This window comes from Hippichthys cyanospilos, chromosome 15 (assembly GCF_059441005.1).
Source record: "Hippichthys cyanospilos isolate Australia breed blue-spotted pipefish chromosome 15, RoL_Hcya_1.0, whole genome shotgun sequence".
In the NCBI taxonomy this organism is placed as follows: domain Eukaryota; kingdom Metazoa; phylum Chordata; class Actinopteri; order Syngnathiformes; family Syngnathidae; genus Hippichthys; species Hippichthys cyanospilos.
In genome coordinates, this window is record NC_142383.1 from 4727996 (window position 1) to 4751293 (window position 23298).

The 23298-nt window shown below is 39.1% G+C and overlaps 3 protein-coding genes across 7 annotated transcripts; 2 read left to right on the forward strand and 1 right to left on the reverse strand.

Moving 5' to 3' along the window:
- Nucleotides 1-212: 212 nt before the first annotated feature.
- Nucleotides 213-13173, reverse strand: rnf180b (ring finger protein 180b). Of its 3 annotated transcripts, none has more exons than XM_088435914.1 (9): nucleotides 12216-13173; nucleotides 10510-10602; nucleotides 10063-10158; nucleotides 9631-9955; nucleotides 9299-9549; nucleotides 7792-7905; nucleotides 6394-6622; nucleotides 1981-2106; nucleotides 213-706 (listed from the first exon to the last, which is right to left on the reverse strand). In XM_088435914.1, the coding sequence occupies exons 2-9, from the start codon at nucleotides 10558-10560 to the stop codon at nucleotides 507-509; spliced, it is 1392 nt and encodes a 463-aa protein (XP_088292040.1). In that variant the 5' UTR covers nucleotides 10561-10602; nucleotides 12216-13173; the 3' UTR covers nucleotides 213-506. The 3 variants fall into 3 exon arrangements, with proteins under 3 accessions (XP_088292040.1, XP_088292041.1, XP_088292038.1); XM_088435915.1 differs by lacking the exon at nucleotides 12216-13173 and adding an exon at nucleotides 10800-10958 and having other exon boundaries at nucleotides 9299-9546; XM_088435912.1 differs by lacking the exon at nucleotides 12216-13173 and adding an exon at nucleotides 10800-10958.
- On the forward strand, nucleotides 12033-13651 carry htr1ab (5-hydroxytryptamine (serotonin) receptor 1A b). The gene has a single exon (XM_088435916.1). It carries the CDS (start codon nucleotides 12106-12108, stop codon nucleotides 13357-13359), a length of 1254 nt encoding a protein of 417 aa, XP_088292042.1. The 5' UTR covers nucleotides 12033-12105; the 3' UTR covers nucleotides 13360-13651.
- A 3103-nt stretch (nucleotides 13652-16754) lies between these two features.
- On the forward strand, nucleotides 16755-19354 carry LOC148411429 (uncharacterized). 3 transcript variants are annotated; one of them, XM_088435289.1, is made up of 2 exons: nucleotides 16755-16890; nucleotides 17494-19354. In XM_088435289.1, exon 2 carries the CDS (start codon nucleotides 17675-17677, stop codon nucleotides 19022-19024), a length of 1350 nt encoding a protein of 449 aa, XP_088291415.1. In that variant the 5' UTR covers nucleotides 16755-16890; nucleotides 17494-17674; the 3' UTR covers nucleotides 19025-19354. The 3 variants fall into 3 exon arrangements, with proteins under 3 accessions (XP_088291415.1, XP_088291413.1, XP_088291414.1); XM_088435287.1 differs by lacking the exon at nucleotides 16755-16890 and adding an exon at nucleotides 17126-17234; XM_088435288.1 differs by lacking the exon at nucleotides 16755-16890 and adding an exon at nucleotides 17234-17311.
- Nucleotides 19355-23298: the final 3944 nt, after the last annotated feature.

Sequence of the window (23298 nt, forward strand, 5' to 3'; positions counted from 1 at the left end):
AAAAAATCTATTATTACCAATTATTTAAAATTAGAAGCATAGTTTTAAATGTTTACAGTGTAATCATTAGTGCAGAAAATTTTATGTTTTCTTTAAAATTCCTATGCATCTTCCATGATTAATTATGGCTGATTTTGTCTACACTAAAATAAAACCCAGAGACAAGATCAACTGTATTGCAAAATTTGTATGACATCAACACACAACAAATATTGCATTCTATACTTTTGTATTCACAAAATGTCTAACAGTGTTTCAGAACCATTATTGAGTCAAGGCACATATTTCACATAGGGAAAAAAAAAGTCTTGATTCTCACACAGCACAATAATGTGCCATGAACACTGGTTGGGAATTACTGGATCAACAAATGCCATGCTCGTCAACCTTGCCACTATTTATGAAAAAATACACAGTAAAATTTAGGATTTAACTCTAGCCAGCATTCAACTATGCAGTTAACAGAAGGAACACTTTTCACAAAAGAAAAATGGAAAAGTTCCATTTTAAAGTGTAAGTGTTAAATACACAAGTAGTACAAAGATATAAAGAGCAACAACAAAGCCAGCTGAATAGTTGTTCACTATGGCCAGTCCAATGTCAAAAAACCAGCCACAGATGTCAGAGATGTTGAAAGTCTGCGGCGCGAAGCCGACATGGGCAAAGTGCCAACTCCAGCGAGCCCTTCCTGCATGCCTCCTATATCCTGAAAGAAAAAAGATCAGATGACAATGGGGCACCCAAAGTGATTCATTAGGGTAGCTCAGCTTTGAACCCAGGACCTTCTTGTGACAATTCCTTTTTAGCGCTCGTCTTATCATGCACCCTTCAGCATTGGTTTGTGCATAACGGTAAGAACCACTGCATGCTACATTTCTCCAAGTCGCCTCTATATTTGCTCTCCGTGACCAACCTTACCTCTTACTACACTTAATGTATAATGTCAAGGTGTGATACTATATTTGTCTGCTTCGTGTTGAAAAATCCCGACTATCATAGGCTGTTACCATACTTGATGCATTATGAAAATTGTCAGTGTTTCAGGAAAAAAAAAGCTGTTGGGTTCCTAGATACAGTTGTGCAAAAATGATTTGGTGTCAAATTTTACATTACAAATTAGGGATGGGAAAAGATTTTGTATGACGAGTTCTCGCGAGATAAGAACGCCACAAGATATCTCGTCCCTTCACAGCACGAGATATTTTGTTTAATTCTGTTTGATTGTTGTGCCACGAATGCAATGGAATATGCAGGAGAATGTTGTATGAAAGTGCGTGTTGAAACGTGCCGAGAAATCATGCCAATGCTTCAAAGTAAACCTTACCATACCAAATAATTTATGCACTCCACCCCCTTGCTAAGCTTTAATTTTGAAGTTCTTCCTGGACGCATGTTGCTATCGTGGCGACTTGATTTTCTACTGCACAAACTGTTGCTCCCTCCCGGAGTGAATTGAACGTTGCGACTCACAATGTTAACAACAGCAAATTGTCCCTAACCCTTTCAGCCAATTCAGGGCACTCCAAAATGACTTAATTGCAGGCCTGTTACCAGTGTTTAACACAGTTAACAGTGCTCGAGTGCCCCCAAGAACAATTGGATTACATGGCTAAGTCAAATTTGTCTTCTGTGGGTTTGACGTCACGTTATCTCACTGAAAAATGATTCATGGGGAGAGAGCTATCTAAAATCTCACAGTTCAAATTCAGGTTAAAAAAATGTTGAATTTCAAAAATTTATAAAGTATCAGTCATTATCAAGTGGATATGTTATTTGGTCTTTTGTTGACATTTGTTTTTCGAGTCACCATGTTTTTATACCAAATAGCAAAATATGTAATAGAAGCAACCCAGCAACTTTCAAATAACCTGTGACGTGATGTCTTGATTTTCCAGTTGAAGAAATGAATGGTAAAATACTAGCACATATACATATAGAGAGAGTAAGAGAATGCATACACACAATATGACAGTTACTCACCCCACAAGTTTGGGAATGGTTTGCAGCAGCTGGGCAGAGGCCATTGTACACATGAGGCATTTTTGAAGTGCTGCTCGCGGGCGCGGTACACTCTCGGGAAGGAGTCTTCAACTTTCCGGTTGAGCTCTGACAAGTAGGAAGCAAGTAGGAGCACAGAGCTAACTTGACTTACGAGTCTCATTTCAACATTTGGCAAAGCTACTAACTCAAATCTCTCACGTCTCAAAAAAAAAACATTCTTAATGAAATGAATGGAATGCACTAGTGGCAGAGTGAAGGACTGAAGCATGTACACAACCTTATCAATATTCAGCTATCTTTTTGGGGAAAAAAATCGTATTCGTCAATTAATATTTCTTTGGTGTACATTTCATACAATACATACAATAAAATTTCTAACATGTAAAAAATGTATTCCAATTGCCTTAAATAAGAGCAGTACTCAGCCCGATAGGAAGCTTAAAAAACTTTAAAAAAAAAAAATCAATGAATTTAAAAGAACACTGGGAAGTCTATATGTCAACACTAAAAGCAAATCTGCTGCGTGTAGAGAGAAAAAATTGAAATATTAGGTGATCTGTAGGGAAATGGAGTGGAGCACCGAAACTTAGCCCTATTTTTCGCAAAAGTGAATAGCTTAGAGCACAACACAAACTGTTGACAAAATTTGTGGATCCCAAACTTGGAAGTGTCTCATAAATTCTGATCATTACCTATATTTGGGTGCATTTAATTCCCTTTATATAATACACAAAGCTACCTAAAACATTTACAGCAATTTGAATGTTCACAGGATGATAGCCCTAACTTTTAGAAAAACATGTTTATCATGTGTTTGTACATGGTGCAACCAGTACTTCAGGAAGATATTGACCTCAGACATTCAGGAAGTGTTGAAAGACCACTGGAAAGAATTAAGAACATCAATTGTTTTTAATGATGTAATATTGGGAAATACAGTCAGCCCCCGGCTTACGAGCACCCTGATTTGCGAACAATTCGCCTTACGAGCGTGGATCAGGGAGATTTTTGTCCTCCGCTTACGAGCAAACCTCTCGCCTTACGAGCATCCCGACAAACCAGCCATTGAGTATGTAGAAATGTTCTCGCCTAACTGCGTCCACATATTCAGCAGTTGCGTCATCTACAATCATGAACAGACACTTAAACGGTAACGTGAACGCTATTGGTCTTACAACCTCACACTGACTGTCTCACTCACGGTGTCTAAATATAATTACCATTTAAGTGTAGTGTTTGTACAGCTAAAGGGAAAAACAGCTGACATGAAATTAAATGTGCCGATTGCAGGACAAAGAATTGTCATTGGTTTAAATGTGTGTTTTTTTTTTAATTAATTGTCAATACATTCCAACCGTTTAAAAAAAAGTGCGAATAATTATCAGTCAGTCAAGGAGACGCCAATATGCTATTGGTCGATTAAGGTCACCCGGTCTCACTCACGGAGATGCTATTGGCCGGCGTCACACGTCAATCACAGAAATGCCGATATGCTATTGGCCGAACGCCTTATCTAGCTTGATGGGACAGGATGGAAGGAAGGAGAGAAAATTAGTGAAAAACGGAATGTTGTGAAGACTTTGCAAACTTTATCTGTTAGACATAGCTTCTAAAATTACTAGCAGCGGTAAAGAAAGAAATAAGAGGATGATGTTTTAGTATCTGCGTGATTTGCACCCTGACTGAAAGAGTTACTGTAACACTGTAAGAGCAATAGCCTAGCTGCGTTGCCGTATTATCTCTAAACGTTAATCACTGCACCCTGTTACGGGTGATATTGCAGTGCTATATAATGGTTGCTTGACCAAACTGCATGTCATGTTAGTCAGCGACCTCCCGGCATGCATTGGGACAGAGCCATTGTTGCAATTCTGTGAGTTGAAACCAACAGTGAACTGACGCTCGAACAAGCTATAAGTGTGGTGCCTAGTCAATACAACACACACAACCTCCTCTCCGCCTCCACCCAGCTCAATTCACGTCGGGAAAAACAGCTGACATGAAATTAAGTGTGCCGATTGCAGGACAAAAAATCGTCACAGGTTTAAATGTGTTTTAATCAATAAGATGTCAATACATTCCAACCGTTTAAAAAAAAAGTGCGAATAATTATCAGTCAGTCAAGGAGACGCCAATATGCTATTGGTCGATTAAGGTCACCCGGTCTCACTCACGGAGATGCTATTGGCCGGCGTCACACGTCAATCACAGAAGTGCCGATATGCTATTGGCCGAACGCCTTTATCTAGCTTGATGGCACAGCTGGTTGGGATGGAAGGAAGTAGAGAAAACCCTGACTGAAAAAGTTACTGTGACACTGTAAGACCAATAGCATATCTGATTTACCGTATTGACTTCGAGCATTCATCTCTGCTCATCTCTGCTTATCTCAGCCCAAGTCACGTCTTTCCAAAGGTAAAAGTCATTTTTCCTTTGTATTTGTTATTTAATGCAACTGTACAGCAGATTATGTCACTCAATATTAATATATGTATACAGCGTGATGATTTCACCTAAGGCTTCTGCGCGTTGCACGCATTCACGAATTAACATGGGTTTGGATTGCCCGCTATACGAGCAATTCGAGATACGAGCGTAGCCGCTGAACGGATCAAGTTCGTAACCCGGGGGCCCACTGTACTGTTTTTTAGAATTTTGTATCATACAACTTGGCATTTGGTGAGGCCTGTGACGAGTTTATTAATATTTTATCATAGATCCTTTATATTAAAAAAGCCACAAAATACATTTGTATTCATCAAAATCCCCCCCAAAAAACCATTGACACTTTATGTATAATGTCCAGTATTTACTAGTCACTTCCCCTATGTGCTGCATGCGTTATGGGCGAGGGGGTACAATCGCGATGATCTTTTTCATCTTCATTGTTTTCATCCCACGATACAGAATAAAATGAACTTCTCACACACGCATGTGGTTCACTTGGCACTGATGGCATGTTGTCCTTAGTAAACACTAAATAGCTATACTGTCAGATTTCTTAGGGTAGAATGAGCTCGATTCACATGTAAACAAAGGAGCGTTTAACACCCTCGCGTTTGTGACAACTCAATTAAATGCATGACTATATTATATTAAAAGTAGAAATGCTCATTAAAGAACTAAATCCTGGAACTACATATAATTATCAAAAACATACTTGTTGAGAGTAATTGTTCCAGATAAAGGATGGATGAACGAACATTTGCTAGTATCCAGATCCCATGATGACAACAACATGCCCATACAGTGATCCCTTGTTTTTTGCGGTTAATTGGGACCAGAACCCGGGATAAGTGAAAACAGCAAAATACCGTGACCGGCTCCCAGAGACCAAGCTGTCAATCAATGTGCTTACCAGCACGTTTGTAACGTGTGAGTGAGTGCTGAGCTGAGCACACACAGGCAGTTACAGGAGAGACACAGGAGAGACGAAAGCAAGCTTTTGGATCCTCTTGCCTTTTGTAATAAATTGGAATTGTAAGCGTAAACTCTGCGTTTTGATCATGTTCGGTAAGCTTCTTGTTATTCGCTCTAGTCAGACATCCGAGGAAGTGCTAAACGTATAGGCACGTGACTAGACACGGAAGACACGGAAAAGAGAGGACATACCAGTACATTTACTGTACAGGGTTTACTCATTTAAGATTAAAGTAAATATGTGCAGTAGTAGTTCAACTTCCAAGGAGTGCCAGTGACAAGTGCATTTATCGATAACTTGCCCATCTGGCATGTTTCTCAGCAATATTTTTTTTTTCTCCCCCCCAAAATATCCACGATGCACTGAGGGCGCAATAGGCGAGGCGCGAAGTAGTGAGGGATCGCTGTATAAACATCAGTCTTCTGTTCAATTTAGTGCTGGAGGGTCACGTTATTATTTTCAACATTTCTTAGTTGTGTTGTTCATTTATAAAAATATTTTGTGAAGTAACGTTAGAGGCGATGTACTCATGGAAAGTTAAGCCGAGACACACTAGCTACACATACTATGATTCACGTTATTTACTAATTACTTGTTGTCATATGCTTCGACTACATTTTAAACCTTTTGACTGCTAGGAAATGCAAATATAAACCGTAAAGAGGGTATTTTTGCAGAAATGTCAAATCATTATTTTTGACCAAAGTATCTATTCTTGTCATTTAAACATGAACATTTGCCAACAAGTAGACCTTTTAGCAAGTCAGTCACATGTGCTTCTTAACCTGCTTTTATAAAAGTATAAATATTATAAATTTCTATTTTATAAAAGTAGATATACATCTATGAGTCACAGCTAAAAAAAAAAAAAAAATGGCAAAGGTTGGAGTACTCATAAATTGAGGTACCATAGTATGTAGAGTCGATTTACGAGTAGTATGTATCAGATATACATGGAAGTACTGGCTTACCTGTGTGAAATTTTGTGTGTGAGATGATGGCGCGGCAGAGAGGGCAGGGCGTGTTTTCCTCTCGGTCCTTTGCGAGTCTGCGGAGACACGGCTCGCAGAAGACGTGACTGCAAGGTTGGCAGCTGTAAGGGTGGAAGTAGACGTCGAGACACACTGCACACGTGAGGCCTTGCCTGTCTCCCTCCTCCTCTTTATCGCCGTTGAGGATCAAATCACTCAAAATGCTTGCCTGGACACACACAACAATACTTACCATGGGATATTTTATTTACTCTCAACATAACTACGGCGGTATGTTGACTTACAAGATTAATTCTTTATGTGACCATGCTCGAAACTTAATTTAGTCAGATGCCAAATCAATTTTTCATTTAAAAAAAAAAGGACTGTATTGATGAAGTGCAAAAATAAAAGTATGTTAAAAGAGTTATGTCAAGAAAAAAATGGCTTACAAAGTATACTGTAACAAAAAAGTTTATACACACACACACCATAGTGCATTTGAATGTTGGTGTGCTTTTAATGGGGTATGGCCAAGTGACATCATGCATCAGTCAGTTGGCCAGTGTTAAAGTCTTATTTCCATGCTCTTTGTTAATGTTTATGTTTTGTAATTATGTATGACTAATTGTCTAGATCAGGGGTCACCAACTTTTGTGAAAGTGAGTGCTACTTCTTTGGTACTGAGTAATACGAAAGGCTCCAGTTTATGTGAAGACACCGATCATGTTCATGATTTCTCACAATAATTAAGGAACAACTGTCGTAAATATGTAAATGAAGTGAAATATAGTTGTTTTTAACATTCCTAGAAAATCATGCTGTATGATCACTTGTGAGCTGTTGGCCTTATGGGCCTGCGAGCCACTCATTTGATCGTCGCGGGCACCTCATTGGTGACCCCTGGTCTAGATCATGAAATAGTTGTGCAACAATAAGAAGCTGCTCATACCTAATGCACATTAATAAAAAAATAGGGTATATCAAGGTACGACTGTAAATTTTTACCTATTTCTGAAAATGTAAGGGAACTGCCCTGAGTTGCACCTACTTGTGATGTCATCATTTTGGTTCATTTATAATAATGACTACATACATTTGTTCTTAACAGGCACACATCAAAATACAGTGGGTTGTGTGAGGACCAACTATCTCTCTAGTAGTAGATTATTGAACCTGTCATCCGAAAAAAATATTTGGACTGTTTTGACATCAGAGATTTGTCAAGCCAAATACTAAACAGTAAAATATGTTTCTGCTCAGAAATGATAAGATAAAATACATTTTATAGGTTAATAATGATAGTCCCACAAAGGAGAAATTTGCAAACACAACATTACATTCTTAAGCAAGGAACAATAGTGTGATATGTAACATGAGTATAAACATGTCCCTTACCTGATTCAGCAGCCATTTTTCACGCCGCCTCTGCTTCCGCCGCTGGCTTTTTAGATGGTTCTTCTCTCGCTTTCTTTGTCTGTGTGAAGCTGTGGAGGCCAGCAAGGATCCAGGCTGAATAGGGTTGCACAAACCCATTAGGATCATCAAAGTACTGCAACTAATAAAACTACTACGTACTACCAAGTTGTCATTGTAATATTGGAACAGGTATTTGTGTCTAATGTACGATGAGGTGTCGTCACAGGACGTCTACTTACAAGATTTGTTCAAGAGTTTACAATTTCAGATGCCTTTCCTGATACACCCCACCATTTTTATTTCTTTTAATCTTTGGCTCAGAATCATAAAGTCAAAAAAAACTCATGGATTTCCCCTTCGGACAGTTTATTTTTCTGGGCCGGTGGAAAGTCCCGTCCCAACATCCAGTCTTCACCCGTCAACATATACAATTTTACCATCTCACAGTCACTACAAAAGCCGCTACACTTTTCAGGTCATGTGACATTTGCAAGCTGAGCAGTGATTGGTCATTATCTGAGCCCTGAGCAAATTATGTCATTTTCAGTCAAAGCCAAGTGGCAAAATGACCACCCCCCAGGAAGGGTTTAAAAAAAATGTTGAATTTTGCTACTTTGCGGGATACTAGACGTATTTGCAATTTTCAGCAGTAAAAAACTTAATATTTTGTCCATAATTAATTTGATGACTACATTTCTTTTCATGTACAATTAATACATTTAAACACATGTTTCTACTTGCTGTTGAGTGAAATAACACACGCTAAAAGCTCAGATAACGACCATCGCAGCTCAAATGTTTTCTGGTTTTGCAAGCTGTTCACAAGCTGATCGGTGAGTGGTTGTGACCTGAGTACGTGACGACATTTTTAATCGACAGAAATTGCCAATGTTTGTTTTTAAAAGTATTAACTGAAAGCAAATTAGCATGAAAAATAGTTGAGTTACAAATTATTTATAGACAAAATATATTTTTTTTACTGCTGGAAATACCTAAATACATTTAGTATCCCTTTAATTCATATTTTACAATCGCAAAATTAATCAGAAAACTGATTTTAGACAGGTGAAGCTGCATGGAATATATTATTGTTAAAAAAAAAAAAAAAAAAAAAAAAACATTGGGTTTGACTTCCCCTTTAAATGAATAAATGGTGTTGCTGTTTTCTTTGTCATAAAAAGAAACGAGCCACAACCAGTCCAACCAAGATATAATAAATATTAATATATATACAATAGTATATTTATTATAAATTGTATTATAATATTCTAATAATATAAATATTAGTGGGTGATTGCTTTGACCTACTGTATATGACAAGTCGTGCGTATGACAAGTCACAAAATGTTATTTTTTTTGTTTTTCTTTGCAATTGTTTTGATAGCTTGTTATTTCCCCCACAGGATTTAGTGGGCAACAAAATCAGTGTAAGCCAAGCTTCTTGCATGGTAAATAATTTGATAATTCACAAGTAATGGTAACATACCATAATCTCCTCTTCCTCCTCAGCAGTATTATAAGGAATGGGAGCTCCTCTGAGGGATGGTGAAATCTCCTCTTGGGCATTTTCAGCAGAGGAATCTTCATCTTCCTCACTTTGCACCATCTGACATTCCAGAGGTACCGGTCTTGCAGCAGAGACAGATGAGCAACCAGTGACAGCATTGATGGTGGTTTCAACGTCTTGGTCAATAGGATACAACACAGGAAGGACTGCAGACCTGAATGTAAAGTCTTCTGTAAACCAGAAACAAATAAGAGTCTTCCTCCAAGCAGTACTTCCTCCTATGAGATGAAATAAAGAACTGTGCATTTCACCTTTGGGTGTGACTTGTGAGGCTTCACCGGGATCGAGCAGGTACATGTCAGCAACAGTGTTGAGCTGTAAACTGTCTTTTCTATTCAATTTGGGCCTCTCTCGTTTATCCTGAGAGCTCTCTGTCAGTAGCAGTCTCATGTCTGGCCTCGACCATCTTGGCTGGACTATGAGATGGTTCTGCTTGTGGTCAAGGTCTACACGACATTTGCTGAAGTGGACAGTGGCATCCCGGCCACAAGGACAGTCATTTCGACGGATGAAATTGAAGCCTCCCAGACGAAACCCGCAGTTCCTACAGTTCAGCCTCCCTGCAGTCCACTGGGCCTAAGAAGAAAACAATAACTTGGAGAAACACAATTTAAGGAGTTCTGGCGTTTTATGTTCACGTCAGTTAATAATCAGTCTTCGCCACGTTGACTTGTGCATTGTACCAGGTGCAATGAGTTCAATATCCACTCTGGAAGTGTGTCAACATCCATGTGCCAAATGCTGCAAGCTGCCTTTGAACTTTCATCTGTGAACTCAATCTGGAAACATACAATAAGTAGGACATTTTTAACGTGACCCGATTTTTGTGATGTCAACATTATTCTAAATTACAGAAACACATTTGAATTACTCTAAATTGTCCAATTACAATTCCCTGCAATTCTCGATGCCATTATCAGTCACAACACCAGTCTTTATTCCAAGCAAGATAATGGCAATCTTTGAGTGTATTATTTTTAATGCAGTAGACACATTTTAGACTGCAATTAATCGTTTGTGAGTCATTGTACCGTGTTTCGATTTTAGATTTATCATAGCGCCATTCTGCGTTGTACAACTAGTAGAGATGCATCGAGAACTTAATATACAAAGTTTAAGTTATGTATTACCTCTTGTAAACATTCGATGACAACCTTCCGGCATTTCCTGCAGCGAAGCATTGCTGTTTTTTCTCACTTTGTTTCCTACCAGTTATGTCAGTGCTGAAAAACATTACAAATGTGCAATTGAAGTCACATTTTAGCAACTACCCTGTATTAAATCTCTTGAGTTGCTTTGTAGGAGGTAACTTCAACTTATCAACTCAAAGCTAAAATAAATTAATAAATAAATACATAAATAAATAATTAAATAACAGCATACTCCATTACAGTAAAAAAAAAAAAAAAAAAAGTTTTACCCAGATGGCGTGGGAGGAAAAGTAATGTCCACAAAACTGGCATCGTTAGTAAAATGTGTCGATACATGAAGACGTTTCCTCGCCTCGTTCGTACAAAAAGAAAATGTAAAGCAAAAATTGTGCCACAAAAACACTAGGAACACTTCCTGTAAAGCGCAACGCGCTACGGCAACACGAATAAGACAAAATATATAATTAGCGTATAAACAGTCACGTCAATGGATAATTGTTAAAAATTGTTTTTAAAAATAATACCAACCCTTACACCCCTGTTGCGACATTGCAGCCCACAGCTTGTAAGAAATATGGCTGTGGGTATAGGAATGGTAGCAAAAAGATGAAATGGCATCCCAGCGGTTCATTACACAATTATCTATAGATTATAGCCCATCTAGTTTCATTTTTACACTTTCCATTCACAACAAGCCAGTGCTGGACCAATTGTCAACTAGGTAGGTTGCGTTGTACAATTTCTCGTGAATTAACCATCTAGTACTGCAGAATTCTATTAATATGTGCTGTATATGCATGCTAAATTACACTGATTTCTATATGTATTGTAGACGTTTGGAGATCATTTTCACTTCCCTTGCACGTTTATATTATTATTATTATTATTATTATTATTATTATTATTATTATTATTATTATTATTATTATTATTATTATAAAATACCAATGGGACAAAAAAGCCCAGTGAGATTTTTTTAAACTAATTTACCAACATCCTAGACTTATAAACACGTAATACGTGTCATATATTTTATTTATCATCTATCTATCTATCTATCTATCTATCTATCTATCTATCTATCTATCTATCTATCTATCTATCTATCTATCTATCTATCTATCTATCTATCTATCTATCTATCTATCTATCTATCTATCTATCTATCTGTCTATCTATCTGTCTATCTATCCATTTTGAGATTTGGAGGCATTTTATGTTTAGACGAAAGACACAGACATACAGGGATAATCAGGTACTTTGTGTAAATATTTGCATTCAATCCAATCATAATATTTTACCTCTTTTTTTAGTAATAATTAGGAAGACAAGAACTTCTTAATGGACAACATAATCCCTGCAAACTATCACTACTGATATGTACAAAAGCAAGTATATTCAGGGGTCTAAGCTTTCTCTTTGCACCCTCACCCACAGTGACGCACTGGTATAAATAAGCGCCATCTCGCTAAGCCGTGAGCCTCAATCAGTGGAGTCGTCCGCTATGTGCGCTTCAAAGTGGGACAGTGCGCTCTGTGCCAACCGGGAGCATCACTAAATAGATGTCAAACCGGCATGGAGGACGCAAACAACACGACAGTCCTGTCTCAATTAGAGCTCCCTTTTAACAAAACCACCAAAGCAGGCGAGGACGATGAGGTGATATTTAGTTATCAAGTACTCACCTCCTTTCTCCTTTGCGCGCTCATCTTGTGCGCAATTTTTGGGAACGCGTGCGTCGTGGCGGCCATCGCCTTGGAGCGCTCTTTGCAGAATGTGGCCAACTATTTGATCGGTTCTCTCGCCGTCACCGACTTGATGGTTTCGGTGCTGGTTCTGCCCATGGCGGCGCTTTACCAAGTCTTAAACAGGTGGACTCTCGGACAAATTCCTTGCGACATCTTCATCTCTTTGGATGTTTTATGCTGCACCTCGTCCATATTGCATCTGTGCGCCATCGCGCTGGACCGATACTGGGCCATTACCGAACCTATAGACTACATGAAGAAGAGGACGCCTCGGAGAGCAGCGGTCTTGATCAGCGTCACTTGGTTGGTTGGGTTCTCCATTTCGGTGCCTCCTATGCTGATCATGCGCTCTCAGCCGAATAGCGTGGAGGAAGACAGGAAGAACCCAAAGCAGTGTAAAATCAGGCAAGACCTCTGGTACACCATTTACTCCACCTTCGGTGCATTCTATATCCCGCTCATTCTCATGCTGGTTCTCTACGGGCGGATATTTAAGGCGGCCAGGTTCCGCATTAGGAGAACTGTGCGGAAGAGCGAAAAAAAGAAAGTGGCCGATTCCAGCTCGGCTGTATCCCCGGCGCTCTTCCACAAAAAGACCCCTAGAGAGGCGCAGACTAAAAGCTGGAAAAGAAGCGTGGAGCCGCGGCCGGTGCCGTGCGTCAACGGCGCGGTGAAGCACGCCGAAGACGGAGAATCTCTGGAGATCATCGAGGTTCACAGCGGCCTCAAAGGAAACCTCCCGCTCCCAAACACTCCGAGCGCCGTGCCGTTGTTCGAGAGCAGGCACGAGAAGGCAACCGAGGCCAAGAGGAAAATCGCCTTGGCTCGGGAGCGCAAGACTGTAAAGACGCTGGGCATTATCATGGGCACGTTCATCCTGTGCTGGCTGCCCTTCTTCATCGTCGCCCTAGTCATGCCTTTCTGCCAGGAATCGTGTTACATGCCCCGCTGGCTGGCGGGCGTCATCAACTGGCTGGGCTACTCCAACTCACTGCTCAATCCCATCATTTACGCCTACTTCAACAAAGACTTTCAGGGGGCTTTTAAGAAAATCATCAAGTGTCATTTCTGCAGACCGTAAATCCCCCATTCCTCGACAGCGACTGATCCTAAAACAAAAAATTATATTGCCTATATGACATCATCACCATGCAAACCGGTATAAAATAAGGTATGTTCATTGATAAAGCTATACGGTCCTCATATTGTTCTGTAATGTCCAATTCAAGCTGCACTTCTCTGCAATCTACAATCATTGTAAAAATCAGGTCACCATTATTAATTCTGCAGCTATCATATTAAGACTAAACCTATGAAAACTTGTTGTACTGGGTTCATCTGTGAGACTCTAATTAAACAGGCATTAAAAATAATATGGGTATTTATTGATTTTTTGAGATTTTTTTTTATATAGGTCATGGGTTATATTGACTTTTTTTTTTCCAAATATTAGTTGCCAGATTCAAAATTGACATGATCAAATGTACTTTGAGTTTGGCTGAATACCTTCATTCAAATCTCTATTGAGATAGCGACCACGAGTTTTTATTGTTGTTTGTTTTTTTTTTATCTACAATACTCATTTATTCACAGCATGAAAGAGATGGGTCTGAAAATATGTACCTTTTATTTTCTCCTGTAAAAACTCTCCCTTGGAAAGCCATGCGTGTGAATTTTCAAAACACACAAAGGATGGTTTCTGTCCTGCAAAATGCCCATAAGTGGTAGAAAATAATTGTATGGTTCATTACTCCTAAAGAGGTAAATGCATGTAAATGCAAATGATAAATTTTGATTATGCTCATGAGAGGCAGGGGGAATAAACGAACATATAGGACAGTGACACGAGATCATGGTGCAAATTGTAAGTATGATCATGTTATGTGTGCATGGATTGTGGAAAAAATGGCAATTTCATTTATTTATTTTATTTATTTTATTTATTTTATTTATTTTATTTATGATGTCATGCATATCACCAGTCCATCTAAAAAGCTGTTTTTACAGGGGTGAGGGTGTGTCTCCAAATGCCCTTTCCCTCTGTCACTCTCAGTTTTATACAAACAACATATCTTGAAAGGCAGTGGAGGGGACACCCAAATGGATGCTGGAGAGGTGGTTGCCATAGAAACATATGGGAGATGCAAACTCTGGGAGCCGGAGGGGCAATTACCTGATCAAAGGCCTTGTGAAACACAAGAATACGGAGGTGTATTTGAGAGGACCGCAGCTGGCACCTATCACACAAAATGAACAGGTATTATTTATTTTTGATTATTTTTTTAAATTTATTTTTCGTTGTTATTTTTCATCACCAGCAGTGTCTGAAACAAAGTTTTTCTTGTGAGCTTTTGGTTTTTGCAACTTGACCCCACTTATTTATTTTATACGAATGCCTGATTTAAGACGAACAAAACCGAGAAGAAGAAGGCATGAAGAAATGATTAGCGAAAAAACCCTTGTTGTTGATCAGTTACTGTTATTATTTTCTAATATTTAGGCATCAAATCAAACTTATTCAACTCTTTGGACTCCTTTCTCAGTGCCCTGGCATGAATCGGGATCCTCTTTTAAGAATCACAATCAGTGATGGCATCTGGAAATGTATTCGCTTTGAATTCATTTAAATAGAATTAATATGAGTAAATCCGTTAGGGAATGGACGAAGCCTATGTTGGAATCTGTCTCTCAAACTAAATCAGATTGAGAGTGCTCAACTTTCCATTTCTCTGACTGGGATACATGTGTTGGTAAATGGTTGGCTGAACGGAACTTCGAACACCAGACTAGAATTGTTCAGTCAAACTTGCCCTGCAGAGGCAATGTAGGCACCCAGTTGTTTTATGGCCTTTCACAACCACACACATACACACACACACACGCACACACACACACGCACACACACGCACGCACACGCACACACATACACACACACACACACACACAAACACACACAAGGAATGTGTGAAAACTTTTAAGCATCTTGTATGAGAAGTGTCAATGTCTGTCCAACACAAAGCAATATTTCTACACTGGGACAAATGTGCTTCTTTAACTTTGCATCTTGCCATCTCTTTTAGTTTTTCTGATTCTTAAATATGTTCATTCATCCTTCATATATACACAGTGTATTATTGCTGACATTGAGTCTAAACCTGATAAATCACATTATCACTGATCAATTTAAAATGTTGGAAATTGTTTGTTATCTTTCTCAGTGCAATGTTAACGGCTGAAAACATTATTAAAATAGAAAAAATTGAATTATATTCGCTTAAAGGTTGTCATTCACCCCCATACAGTCAGGTTGGCCTGGGGGTGGGGGACCCAAATGCAAGGAAACTGGAACACCAGGCAGAAGTGAAGGATAAATTCAAACAATGTATATTTACTCACAAAAAATAAAACAAAAAGGCAAACTAGGCATTTAGAATGAAAACACAAAGCAGCAACAAAAACTAGGAACTCAAATACACTGTATGCTGGAAAGAAAAAGAAAACAAACAAAAAAAAAAGCCCTCAAAGACTGAAGGGAAACTGGGGACTAAATACAAGCAGACTAACGAGACAAAAAGGAACACCTGGTTAAGACACGGGGGTTAGAGCTGATTGTGTCAACAAGAGACCCGGTACAGAAGCATTACTAGACTAAATCAAACTAAAGGAGACGCTGACATGGACAAGCAAACGCAACAAAACTCAAACCACTGTATATGTTTTGCCAAGCACACTTTACTTTCTGTCATCAAATTGTAAGATTTGAGAGAGCTATAAGTTTGGATGCTGTGATGTGGGGGACACTTTTTTCAGATACAATGATGACAAATATGTTTAATCAATGAATATTATTGCCAGTTGTGACCAAGTTGACAAGCTTGAAAGATCATTTTACAAGCCATTTGAAAGAATGGTGCCTGTTCTTTTCCAGCTCTTCTTGTTTATACATTCAGATGTAGTTTCTCTGTGCTGTCTTGATCTTTTAGCTTGACTGACAAAGTGATCAACACTAATTGCACATTTGCATCCCAAAGTTTGAAAGGATTGTTGCGATATCCTGCAGAGAAGACAACTTGGCGGGCAATAACAACAATTACCATTTGCTTTCTCCACACTTCATTTGCAAGTGAGAATGGTAAAGATTGTTTTTTTGAGAAACAAAGTGTTTCAATAAAATAAACCATAACAGCACTAAAAACAAATATAGCACATATATGCAAACATATATAGGATTTGGTTCCCACCTTGTGGCAAAAATCAAGGGCACACTCACACACACACACACGCAGACACACACAAGCACACGCATACACGCACACAAGTATAAAAGCTAAGCTCGAAATTGATTTGTTTTTGCAGTGCATTTTTTTTCCCATCAGGTTAATTGTATAGTTGTAGAGAATAATTCCAAGGACCTGCAGAAATTTCAGAAGACTGTGAGTTTATTTCAATGACTTTAACACAATTGCTATGTATTAAAATAACAACTGGACATTAGCAAGCTGGTAAGCATCAAGGGTGCCCCCACTCTTGCACGTCAGCTGGGAACAGCTCAAGATACACACAACTCGAATTAGGCAACATGGTATGGATGGATGGACTATCACTACTACTGGTATATATGCTATATACAGTATATTTTCTTTTTAATTTTTGTGCCGCTGTTGTCTTCACTCACACAATACTAGTGGATTGAAATTTGAACTGTACTGCACTGAGGAAACCCAGTGCCCTTTGTCAAAACATCTGTTTACAGCACAAGTGTAAATGACACGTATTCTGAGGTAAACATTTTCATGTCACAAAGCTTTATTAGCCCAATTTCAAGGCAATGTCACAAAGAATTGGACTTCAGGCGCCTCTATGAGCAAATTGCTTTGCCTGAGGTTATTGAAAGAAATTTCATGACAACCCATAATTAGAGTTGAATATCTGGAGAGTGTTCATGACAGACTAAAGGTAAATGTAACCTCTAATTGCATTTGTGTTCATTGTTCCTTTGGTCCTTTGTTTGAGTATGGTAAGAGTCCATAAGAGTAAGTTTACACATCTTGCAGCTTTAATATGACCTATTTTAGATTATTTTCATGTTGTTACATGACTAGTCACTTTAAATGTTAATTCACAAGAATGTTAACAAATTGTTTGCATGTGCATGTATTGGTTTGGTTAATTTGCTTTGATGCTTACCACATGCCTCTGTGTGCTTTAATTGCAGTTTGACACTTTTTGATGATAAATCCAGCCAAATAGATCAATTGCCTGATCCTTGGAAAACAAGTGGTAGTTTAGCTGGCAGTGACTCCTAATACAAAACAGGAATTCGAGTGAGTGCATAAAACCAAGGAAAGCCAATTACGCAAACATTTCAATTTCAGCAGCCTTACTCTGTAATCAAAATGGAGAAAATGGATGCCGGTGGTGAAAGCAACGGGGAGACCGGGTCGCTCTTCTCCCACCCAACTAAATCCTCCAGATCCCCAACAAAGCTGACGGTTAGCTCCTCAACAGGTTCTTTGAGTAGGTCATCTGCCTCATCCAGAGCCAGGATGGAAGCAGCACTCGCTAAGGCTGAGGCCATAGCTGCGAGAGCTCGATTAGCCTACGCTGAGGAAGAAATGAACATTAAGATAGAAAAAGCCCGCTTGGAAGCGAGCCTCGGTGTTCTCCATCAGAAAAAAGAAGCTGATGCAGCTACTGCCAAAGCGGATGTTATGGAGTCTGTTGTTGCCCTGTTTAGTATGGAAGAACAAGCTGAAGAAGTATTGGGGTTCCTTCCTATTCAGACCACCCCAGAGCAGAAAGTGAGTGAATATATAAATAAACATGGCGAAGTGGAACCTAACCATAATGAAAGTGATTCCTTTTCCCAGCGGTATGATGTCACACCATACCAGGAGGAACAAGCTAGCCCTCCATTACTTCTTCATGTCCAACAAGAACCCGCTCAATTTCACCATTTGCCACAAGACAGAGGGCAGGTACTGCAAAAAAATGTAATGCAGCAAGATGCTTTCCATGCCCTGCCCCAACCAAAACACTACACTGTTGACAGTGCAACCAGTGATCTTGCCAGGTTCCTTGCGAAAATTCAGCTGGTGAATGGAGGCCTGACCAAATTTGATGATAAACCAGAGAATTATCTTAGCTGGAAGGTCACATTCCAGAATACCATCGCTGACGTTGGCCTAACACCAAATGAAGAAATCAACCTCCTTATCAAGTGGCTGGGCCCCGAATCTTCTCAACACGCAACAAGAGTAAATGCAGCCCACCTAAAGCACCCTTCTGTTGGTTTGGGAATGATATGGACGAGACTTGAAGAAGTCTACGGCGTACCAGAGGCTATTGAAAACTCCTTGCTTTCCAGAATAGAAAAATTCCCCAAAATTTCCCGCAAAGATGCTCACAGGCTCCAGGAGCTTTCAGACCTCCTCAATGAATTAGAAGCTGCCAAGCAAGATGGACACTTACCTGGTTTAGCTTACCTTGAGACAGCTAGGGGAGTGAGTCAAATTGTGGAGAAATTGCCCTTCTATCTTCAAGAAAAATGGATTATGGTCGGGTCCAAATATAAGGAAGAGAGTGCTGTTACATTCCCACCATTCTCCTTATTCTGTGAGTTTATGAAAGGACAAGCCAGAGCGAGGAATGACCCAAGTTTCAACAGCTCATCTTTCTCGAGTCACTGCCACACACCGAAAGGAAAATCAAGCAAGCATAGACACAAAAGAAAATCATGCAAGTGAGAATTGGAGATTAGTCGTGGTATTCAATTTTAATTCATGGTCTATACACACTGTCTACATGGGTTTTCTGCTGGGTTAACTTTCATCATTGATGAACTTGAAAGTGGAACAATTTGATTTTGTTCATTTTGATGCATATTATATATGATATGATATAATATGATATGATATATGATATGATATGATATATGATATATGATATAATGTATGAGATTCAGCTTTTAATTGTAAGATTAGTCGCATTTAGCGATTTAACAAAGGAGGCAAGTTAACAGGGTCAGGTTGTTCTTTTATTTTCTTCTTTAATAAATAGTCACAATTTAAAATCCATTTTTTATTTGCTTGGGTTATTTTTGTCTGATATATACATTGCTAAAGAATACATTAGTTGAAAACTAAAGTAGATAAACTAAGCATAAAAGCAAGAAGAAGGTTCATGGTTCGTGGTTCTCAATATGTCACTCCATCAATGAGGTGAGCTAGTACCACACCCTGGAGGATATAACAAAAGCACAGGCATTAATTTTAGACGATTCGGTAGACATAACAAATACTGGCATCATTTAGAGGATTCTGTACGTGTCATGAAATTACTAACAGCAAGCAGTCTTCTGTGCAAATGTGGAAGACTGAGGGTATATCTGTACTCAGTGTGAGCTGATGGTGCTTGTCATTGCTTGAGAGTGTTTTCTCTGAAACAGACGCATTAAACAGCAGCACCAATTTCCGCTCTAGCAACCCGATGATTGCCATCAAGAGTCTGCTGACGTTCTGTCCTCGACTTTTCTATTAAGCATTCAAGCTCAGTTCTGTTGACAGAGTAGAGGGGGAGAGGGTCATAGCGTGATCGGCACCGGGGAACTTTGAGAGATATCTCAAATATAAACAAACCACTTTGACGATTGACTATGTTCTTGACTCCCATGAATGTTCGATTGCATAATTGTTAAAATGATAACCAAACAAAATAATGCCGGAAAGTAAATCAACCCCTTGATCTTATGTGTTTGTGATTGATTGGTGAGGCTTAAGAGCAAGCCAGTGCTTTTGAAGGTAAGGCTAAAGTAATTGGGAAATGAACAGTGATCTAAGACGAAAAAATCGGTTCATTGTGAAACTGATATCCATCTGGTTGGCAGCCGAGCACTGGATATCCCAAAATGGTGAGTGAGGGCTGCGCACCTCACTGAGGATGAATATGGACAGCGGAGTGACTGCAGGGCAGCCCCGGCAGCTGGTCATCATCTGATGACCTTGTGCTGTCTGCTGTGGAAAGTCAATCTGACAGTACGAAGCCTAAGGCTGGAGACATACACGTGGATGTGCACATCACCAATCCGAAAACACACTTGATGGAGGTGGCAGATATTGTCCGTCGGCCCAGAATGAAGGGAAGGCTTTGTGTACTCTGTGCATCAATTAAACCATTAGTGACTGTGCATCAATTAAACCATTAGTGATCTGCATTTAGGCGTTTGAGGTGGTTACAGTGTTCAAACATTCCAGGCTGATAACAGCATGTTATGACAACTTGGTCTGAGTGTACTTTGTTCAGACAAAAAAGTAAAATAAACTATAGCTTATAAATGAGATCTCTTCTACCTTTATATACCAACCAAAAGGCATGTCTTTTTGACAGACGTGGTTAGAGAAGCAGTTTGAAATGAATAGTAAAACCAATTCTGTGGTTTTTGTACCGATTGTTCAGCATGCTTGTTCAAAAAAATAACAAAATATTTGACTCGGCATCTTCAACAACGGAGTATTTTTTCAATTGCTCTTATTTGATAGTGTTTCAAAATATTTTGAAAGAGGTGCTCCAATAAAAATATATGTCGTGTAATTAAATGATACACATATCTTATTTATTTACAAGCAGTGTGGATTTACTTTACACTTAGTGACATGTAAATGTGAAGCTTTGTATCTCAATTTATCCTGTGATCGAATGACAACCAGTCAGCAGTGTAGTTTCTGTTTTCAGCTCCAATTCAGTTTAAGTAATTACGAGCTCATTGAGACACTTGAATACATGTAACTGAAAATAGTTCTCCCTATTTAATATATGTTAATGTTCCCCGTGAACAAAGAAATTGTCCGGACCAAACATGTTCATGGTTGGATTTTCTGTAATTATAAAAACACAAATACTGTCAGTCAATCAGTGTTGGCGATTTGAAGACACAAAAGAAATGTTTATGTTTCTAATTTCATTGTATACCTGCTGTACAACGACAATAAAGTTGTTCTGTTCTAAGTCGGTTCTGTGTTTGCATGTTCTCCCCAAGCCTGCGTGGGTTCTCTCCGGACACACTTCCTCCCACGCTCCAAAAACACGCATGGCAGGTGTATTGGACATGCTAAATTGTCCTTAAGTGTGATTGGGTGTGTGAATGGTTCTTTGTCTATGTGTGGCCTGCAATTGGCTGGCAGTTTACAGTGTACCCCCGCCTACTGCCCGAAGCCAGCTGGGATGGGCATGAGCAAGTCTGTGAAGCTAAGCGACAGTAGAAAATAGATGGTTCGATGAATATTCAATAGAATATTCAATAGAATATTCATCCTAAATACCATAGAACCTATTGTATTTAGAATCACTGATCTTTGAAATAGAGTAATATTGTAATTTAACTAATTACTTTTAAATGACACTAATAAGTAATAAATAATGCATTACAAGTTTGAAGTAACTTGCCCAACACCTTACAAAGTATTCTGCTTAAAATGTACGCATGAAACTCCTTCAATACTGTTCTGTCTCAGCCAGCCTCCCAGACCGGCTCACTACCACATCTGAAAATGACCACGCTTACTCTACATATTAAAAGCTGATAAATAGATTTCCATATCTGAAGTCGTTGGGGAAGTCTTTCTGGCATCTTTTGTATGCTATCATCTTCCAGCCATCGCACCACAGCAAGTCATCTACTTCGGCTTTCTTGGCTCTTCGTCATGTGGATTCCTAAAATATTTTATAGCCATTCTCATCAGCATCCTCATAAGAAGCTACGGTCATTAGTGCACCAGTGAAATGTTTGCCATCATCATCCTTCTTATTGTGACTCTATTCCTCACCTTTCTTTTTCCTCTATTAGCATTACCTTTGCGCTCATATGCAAGCCATCATTACCGTCATCACCATGCTCATTTTCACCACCATCTGAGGGAACCTCTAGTGCATCCTTATGAGCAGTTGTGAGTATAATTGACCATCATTGCCACTGGATGTACCATTGCACTGATTGGATATTGTGACGGACATTAAACTGATTCAATCATGAGTGCGAAGCATCAGGAAACCATAACAAAAGGGTCCTTCACAACAGCTAATGAGCGATCATGATGACACCATCAAGTGCTCAGAAGTAAATCAAACCATCAAGGGTTTAAACCGGAGTCTCCTGCCAAAGGATCAAGAAAAGCCTTTTCAGTTTCGCACTGGGATGGAAGTTCCAGCTCTTGTAAAAGACATCTCTTTCATCAGCATTGGACATCAACTGTACAGCCTCTCTCTTAATAAACAACGATTATCTAGTTCTAATAGATATTCTCATCATTATTAAGAACGATGTCAAATTTACCTTGGAAAATCCTCTCTGCGATTTGATATGAATTAGCCGGATGTGAACTGGCTGCCTGCTAGATCAATTTGGATTTGAACAGAAAACACACTAATGTGACAAAATGTGACAGTTACAAAGACTTCTTGGCAATAATGACCCACATAATTACACTTGAAAAACTTCACCTTGAGATATAACCTAATTATTTAAAAAAATGGAAATGGATGTTACTCAAAATGTGATCTAATTTGCATCATAAGGATCAAAATTACATCCTTTATTTTTCTTGTGTATGGTTTTAGGATCGAGCATTGTTCCTTGCTCCATTTTCTGCTGGGTTGTCTGGGCGGGTCACCTCTCCCCTCAACCACAATTGGACTTGTGATAACGGATCTTTTAATATTACTCTCTTTGATATCAAACGATTGTGAAAGTAGTGAGCAGGGATATTGAGTGCGAGCTAAGAGTAGCTCCCTTTTGGCTTGGTCCAGAGTCAAAACTTATTAGACTGATAAATGAAAGCTGGACTTGCATTGAAGCAGGCCTTTTTAGTGCCAGTGTGTCATTTATTTGTTCCCTGAATACTGGCTAAATCAGATAGTGGCAAACCTTTCAAAGCGCCTGCCATCTGTTTGCATCTGTTGACCTACACTAGCATTGGCACAGTTACTGTGAGCTTTGGTGGCATAAAAACAGATGTTTACTTCCTCT